At 42.0% G+C, this 7574-nt stretch overlaps 1 protein-coding gene across 1 annotated transcript; it reads right to left on the minus strand.

Annotated features, from left to right (window-relative positions):
* On the minus strand, nucleotides 1-6779 carry GDF3 (growth differentiation factor 3). Its single transcript, XM_010849353.1, has 2 exons — nucleotides 6314-6779; nucleotides 1-896 (listed from the first exon to the last, which is right to left on the minus strand). Exons 1-2 carry the CDS (start codon nucleotides 6579-6581, stop codon nucleotides 70-72), a joined length of 1095 nt encoding a protein of 364 aa, XP_010847655.1. The 5' UTR covers nucleotides 6582-6779; the 3' UTR covers nucleotides 1-69.
* Nucleotides 6780-7574: the final 795 nt, after the last annotated feature.

Consider the following 7574-nt stretch of genomic DNA (forward strand, 5'->3'; position numbering starts at 1 on the left):
ATAAACCAGGTAGTTTTATTATTAGAGCATTTACCCCGAGAGCACCCCTTCTAGTCTACTGCTGCCAGTCTACCCACACCCACACTCATCAACTATCATGTCTTCATAATGCCGTAGAATGACGTTGTCATCATTGTCCTGGTAGAGCATGGAGATGGGGGACAGCTTGGTGGGGATGCAGACAGCCTGGGGAACCTCCGGGTCGACGGCGTGCATCAGCGCTTGCATGAAAGCATAGTTGGAGCTGTTGAGGGAGATGGTCAGTGAGAAAGGACACTCTCCGTGGCAGTAATTGGCCATGAAACCCTTGGGGGCGATGATCCACTTGTGCCAACCCAGATCCCGGAAGTTGATGAACAGCTGGTGGCGATGGCAGAGGCTCTTGCAAGAAGCCTTCGAGGTAGAGACGGCTGCCCTCCTCTTGCGGGAGGGAGATCGGCACTGCTCAGGGTGGAGGGTGACCACCAGCAGTGAAGTGTGAAGAGAACGTCTCAGTCTGGCGCAGGTGCCCTCGAGCTGAAAATTCTCCCCCGAGGCTCTGCCTCCTTTGACCACTATCTCTAGAAACAGACCTAAATTCTTGTGGGGGTCATTATTCCTCTTAGCCACATCCAGCAGGTTGAAGTGAAGGACACCTTGAGGCCACGGTACTGACTGCAGTGTAAACATTTTACCCATCTTCGGGGTGGCCTGGTCTATGACATGGGGCTCCGTTTGAACCAGGGACAGAGACAGTTCCAGCTCTGGTCCCAGGTTATAGTAAGTGTTGGGCCCCAAGTCCAGGCCCAGCTGGGCCATTGTCAACTGCTCCTCATCCCCGATGGCAGACAGGTTAAAGGACAGGAGCTTCTGTAGGCAGGAGGCGTTCGAAAGGCTCTCGGAGTAAAGGAAGGAACCTAGATGGGAACGAAAGATGTGAGAGTCACCATGAGATTTTTCACTTCACCCCAACCTGTGTGATCATATCAATGTCAAACGGTATATGTATATCCACACACACAAAATAAGGGCAGGGAGGACTTCCCTGGCATTCCAGTGGTAAGGACTCCACACTTCCACTGCAGGAGGTATGGGTTCAATCCCTGGTTGGGGAACTAAGATCCCAGAAGTCATGGGGTGTGGCCAGAAAAATAAAACAAAACAGCAAATAAAAAGAGGATGAGAAATCTCAGTTATACTCAAACTCTCCATTTGGGAGGATTTGTTTCTTTTACTCCTTATCTATGACCAGACATTCTTGTCTTCATAACTGCAGGTCCCCAAGGGATCCTGAATAGGACTTAGAAGGTCTATCATCTTAGATGGGAAAAAGAATCACATCTTTATCTTCAGTAAACTCTAAGTGAAATTTACCATTTCTTTCAATTATGAACATAGGCAACAAATCTTAATAATATTCTAAGAGCCTATGACACTGTTACCAATAAAAATCATAGGTATGTTCATATATTAAGTTGTTGCAAACATTTCAAAGTAACATTTATGCCTGAACTACTCTGAATTGATGGTATAGTCCCTTCTCTAGACCTTGTTACTTGTTGCACAAAAGCATCATTTATATTAATATACACACATTTATTTTTATAATATTTCTATAAATGTATTTCCATATTTAATTGACTTCTTTTAAAATTCTAAATATTTAACTTTAGGCATAGAAACAATTCAGAGAATGCAATGGCAACCCACTCCAGTACTCTTGCCTGGAAAATCCCATGGATGGAGGAGCCTGGTAGGTTGCAGTCCATGGGGTTGCTAAGAGTCAGACACAACTGAGTGACTTCACTTTCACGTTGCACTTTCATGCATTGGAGAAAGAAATGGCAACCCACTCCAGTGTTCTTGCCTGGAGAATCCCAGGCATGGTGGAGCCTGGTGGGCTGCCATCTATGGGGTCGCACAGAGTTGGCCCGGACACGACTGAAGCGACTTAGCAACAGCAGTATAGAATCAATTATTCTGATAAAAGGTTCACTGGCTTCAACAGAACTGCCAAAGGAACCCATGGCACAAAGAACGTCCTATGCTGTCAAGAAGGACTTCAAAACAAACACCTGTCATCCCACCAATACTGGCTATCTGGTGTTCCCTTATGTTTTATCCTTAGATAATTCTTTTTTTTTTTTGGCCCGCACAGCTCATCTTGCAGGATCATAGTTCCTTGACCAGGGATCAAACCTGGATCCCATCAGTGGAAGTACAATGTCCTGACACTTTCAGTGCCAATAACCTCTAGTCTTGTACTTTTGAATACCTGAATACATACCACTTTTGTGGCATGTAGGATCCATTTCCCTGACCAGGGATTGAATCTGGGCCCCCTGCACTGGGAACGTGGAGTCATAGCCACTGGATCACCAAAAATGTCCCCTCTCTGTTTCGTTTTGTTAACTATCTTCTTTAAAAAAAAAAAAAAAGCCTATATTTTCTATCTCTTCCTTTTACCATATAGTCTTCTGTTGCTTTCTTTCTTTTTTTGACCACACCACTTGGCATGTGGGATCTCCCTGACCAGGGATTGAACCCATGACCCCTACAGTGGAAGCTTGGAGGCCTAACCACTGGACCACCAGGGAAGTCCCTATTTTCCAACTCTCTTACTGTTACTACTCCACTGAAATAAACATCTGTCTTGAACGTTGACTAACTAGCAAATTCAGGAAGTTTTCACAGAGCTTATCCTTCTCATCCTCTCTACACAGTTGATCTCTCCTGTTCATAGTTCGAATCCTAATATACTAGTCTCACTTTTTACTCATATCACTAAATCACATTCCTTAGTTAGTTAGTTCAGTCGCTCAGTCGTGTCTGACTCTTTGCAACCCCATGAATCGCAGCACACCAGGCCTCCCTGTCCATCACCAACTCCCGGAGTTTACCCAAACTCATGTCCATCGAGTCGGTGATGCCTTAGGTATGATTAAAAAAAAAATAACTAAAAGCTAGAGAGGAAAAGAGGAACAGATTTGAAAACATGAATATAAAAAACTGTATTCAAAGAGACACCATTAATGAAATTTTTTCACTAACAAAATTAAAAGCAGAAAGGACAACCAAGAATACTTGCAATTATAAACAGCTTTTATGAATGATTAGGAGGCCTCACAAATCATTAAGGAAAAGAATCCTAAACAGGAAAAAGGTCATAATATGTAAATAGGCAATTATTTGGAAAATAAAATTGAATGATTCACATTGAGATAAACAGATAAATATAATCAATATTGCTGTATGTTATATATGAAAGTTAAGAGAGTAGGTAAATCCTAAGAGTTTTTAATCACAAGGGAAAAAATTGTTTTCTATGTCATTAACTTTGTATCTAATGAGATGATAGATGTTCACTAAACTTATTTATTTTCTGACAGCACTCTGCAGCTTGCAGGATCTTTGTTCCCTGGCCAGATATCAAAACCCAGGCCACAACTGTGAAAATGCCAAGTTCATTAAACGCTGGATACTGTCAGGGAATTCCTTTATAGGACTGACTGCGATCATCATTTGTGATGTGTATGTATATGTGTGTGTGTGTATATATACACACACATATATATATTAAACCATTGTGCTGTATACCTTAGACTTACACAGCACTGCATGTCAGTTATATCTCAACAAAGCTGGAAGAAAAAGAGACTATATTCTAACTTTTAAATAAATAAGCAAATAAATGATTCATTATTCATTTGAAAATGCACCATTTCGCCTTATTAAAGAAACAGAAATTAAAAGAGCAAGATCTTGTTTTGCTACCAGATTAACAAAAGTTAAATGCTGAAAGAGTGTTGTTACCTAATGACCCCCCGGTGTAGCATGAAGAACACTGCCACACACCAACAGAATAAAGTCCTATACAGCAATGAGAAAGAACTACAAATACATACACTGTGGATAAATCTCACAAATGTAGAGTGAAAGAAGCCAGACGTGAGAAAGGACACATTTCACAATTTCACTGACAGGAAGTTAATAAAGGACAAAACTAGTATGTGATTGATGTTAGATGTCAGAAGAGAAATTACCCCTGTAGAGAAGCAGTGATTAACCAGAAGGGGGCATGAAGGAGCCTCTGGGGTGCTGTTCATGTACTATTTCTTGATCTGGGCGCTAGTTATTCTGCAAAAATTCACTGAGCTGTTTCCTACAATTCACTCACACTTCTGAATGTACATTATACCTCAATAAGTTTCTATTTTTAAAGAGATTACTGTCAGAGTAAGTGAGAATTCTCATACACTCATTGTGGAGTATAAATTTTAGAGGCTATTTGCTGTATATTGAAAGTAGAAACGTAAAAAAAAAGTATACATGTGCCTACTCTTTGATACAACAGTCCTCTAAGAAATGATCCTATGGAAATAAAACTAAAAGTGCACACATGTACACAATAGATACAAAGCTACACTACATATGTTTATATTCATCAACAGGGCACCAGTACATAAATTGTAGCATTATGTCTATACAATGTAGTATCATGTAACCATTAAAATAGGGATAAGTTCACTATTTGCTCTTACTTGTACAAAATGTTCATAATATTGGAAGAATGTATAGCATGATTCCATTTATAAAAATATTACAAGTTTATATTATAAATGTAAAGAAGAAAAGTCTGGAAAAATATACAACTATTAATGGTTTTCTCCAGGGGAAGGGTTGCTGCTGCTGCTGCTGCTGCTGCTAAGTCGCTTCAGTCGTATCCGACTCTGTGTGACCCCATAGACAGCAGCCCAGCAACTCCTCCGTCCCTGGGATTCTCCAGGCAAGAACAGCGGAGTGGGTTGCCATTTCCTTCTCTAATGCATGAAAGTGCAAAGTGAAAGTGAAGTCGCTCAGTCATGTCCGACTTCTAGCGACCCCATGGACTGCAGCCCACCAGGCTCCTCCATCCATGGAACCCTCCAGGCAAGAGTACTGGAGTCGGGTGCTGTTGCCTTCTCCGAGGGGGGAGGGTTAGGGAGGAGTGATTACAAGATTTTGTCCTTTTCCTATATCATTAGATAAAATTTTGATCATCACAAAAATTATTTTTTTCCCACGGGGAAGGGAAGGCAGCAGCCTCAGCTATTTCCTACTCTCTCCTTGGAAAATCCTTTAAGCTAGTTCCCCTCACCTCTTAAAACTCTCCAGAATTCATCCCTGAAACTCCACCCCCAAAGCCATGAGCCTCTAATGAGACACTTAGCAGGACATATGGAAGTCATCTGTTGATGTCTTTTCTATAAACTTTTTTTTCTCTTCCTATAAACTCTTAAAGGGCAGACTTTGGTCTCTGTATCTTCATGTGTTACAGATTTCCTGGCATTTAGTTAAATATCCAATAAATGCCTCTTGAACAGAAATCTTATTTCCAGTTGCTGTAAAACTAACCAACTGGAGCTCTCAATTCTGCATCTCAACCACCTGGGAGTCTATATAGAAATGCAGATTACAACACTCATCTCCGACTTTGAATAAGAATCAGGTGGGAGCAGGAACTAGACTGGAGAATCAACTTTTAACACTTGATCTGGGTAATTTTTGGTGGGTGGGCTGTTTCACAAATTACTGAATGGCACTTACTCAGATCCTTGTACCAAAAGGTATGACAGCGGCATATATTATCCCTCTGTAGTTACAAATCCAGAATAGCCTTTTCTACCCATCCAAAGGATCGGGGAGGTGAGGAGGGGGAAGCAAAATTTACAGACACACTGAGCTCAAAGGCACCGGGATGCGTAAAGTGTGGGCTCAAGAGGGGGAGACCGAGCCCTAATTCCACCCTCCCTCCCACCTCCTCCCCACTATCTAAACTGTAGCGCAAAGCTGTTGATTCAGAAAACAAAACAAAATAAAACATTTCGACTCCTGGCTTTGTTCACACACTAGCTGTATGATCTTGAATAGGTTACAAGTTATCTCCTGTCTGAGCCTCAATTTCCTCATTGTTAAAAACTTGTTAAGAATACCTGCTTTCCTCTCAGGATGGTGGCTGGGATTAAATTAGGTAGAACAGGTAAAATGCCAGTACATGGCCTTCCACAAACCCCTGGGTCATTGTTGTGCTGTGCTTAGTCGTTCAGTCGTGTCCAACCCTTTACGACCCCATGGACTGTAGCCCTCCAGGTTCATTGGTCCGTGGGGAATTCACCAGGCAAGAATACTGAAGAGAGTTGCCATGCCCTCCTCCAGGGGATCTTCCCAACCCAGGGATGGAACCCAGGTCTCCTGCCTTGCAGGTGGATTCTTCACCATCTGAGTCATTGTTACTCCCCCTTTATTCCTTTCTTCACCCCAGATTCTCCTCTAGGAAACACTCCAAAGTCCTCACCTTGATCTGGGAGAAGCCGGAGGATATTCCCACGGACACCCAGCTCCTTCACGTAGCACAAGTCTTTGGAGATGCCGGTGCTGGCTGCTTCCTCTTGAGCCTGGAAAATTCTCTTCAAGATGGAAGGCACAGGTTGGAATTTCTTGGGTGAAGGCACTTTGTCTAAGCCCAGAAATCGGAGAAAGACATGTTCATGGAATTGGAGTGTCTGGCCAAAGGCCAGAGTGAACAGGAGGCAGAGAGCCAAGGCTGCTAGGGAAGGAAGCATGGCTGAGGTGAAGCCGCAGAGAGCTCTAAGCGCTGAGCTGCCCAGCAATTCAGGTGCTGCTGATTTATCTGATGTATGATAATCAGGTGTGAACTGCTCTCTTCCCAGCTCTCAAAGGCAATTGGATACAAAAGAACAGAATTTTTTTTTCCCTCTTTCCTAGTTCTACTGTTCCAGAAAAAAAAATTCACAAGAGATTACCCATGCATGGAGCTAACTCTACAACCATCTGAAATTTGTCAGCAGTAGACAGAGTAGAAAGGAGATTTACTAATTTAACAAACATTTACTAAGCGTCTATTATGTGCAAGGCGCTGAGATGAGTGCTGGAAATGTATTAGTAGCTCAAGGTCTTGTCATTCATAGTCTAATTAGACAAATATGCATGCACTCAGTCGCTCTTCGTCCGACTCTGTGACCCCAAGGACTGCAGCCCTCCAGGCTCCTCTGTCCATGGGATTCTCCAGACAAGAATACTGAAGTGGGTTGCCATTTCCTTCTCCACGGGATCTTCCTGACCCAGGGATAGAACCCACGTGTCCTGCATTGGCAGGCGGATTCTTCCCTGCGCTTCACCAGGGAAGCGCACACAAAGTATTCACATCGGAAAAAAAAAACAACTGCAAAGCTTAGTAGACATTCGGGGCTGAAAGAATTACATGTGGAAAGGCATGGAGGTTATTGAGTAGCTTAAACAAGGCAGCATAAATCAATTTCTGTTTGGGTTTTTTGTTTTGGCCTAACAACTGTAAGTCTTTTCAGATGCTACAGAAGAATCAGCTTGTCTGTAGAGAAAATAACTTTCAAGCTTTTTGAAAACAGAGACATTATCATTTTACATTATTTTATACCACCTATTTTTTATCTTGATAAATTTTATTATTGCAGTAGATGGAAAGAATATATATATATTTTTTTCATTGCCTTTCATTTCTGTAAGCAATAAGCAACTGTTTTATGTAAATTTATCATTTGAATCTTTTAAATTGTTTG

This window comes from Bison bison, unplaced genomic scaffold (assembly GCF_000754665.1).
Source record: "Bison bison bison isolate TAMUID 2011002044 unplaced genomic scaffold, Bison_UMD1.0 scf7180017864281, whole genome shotgun sequence".
NCBI classification, from domain to species: Eukaryota; Metazoa; Chordata; class Mammalia; order Artiodactyla; family Bovidae; genus Bison; species Bison bison.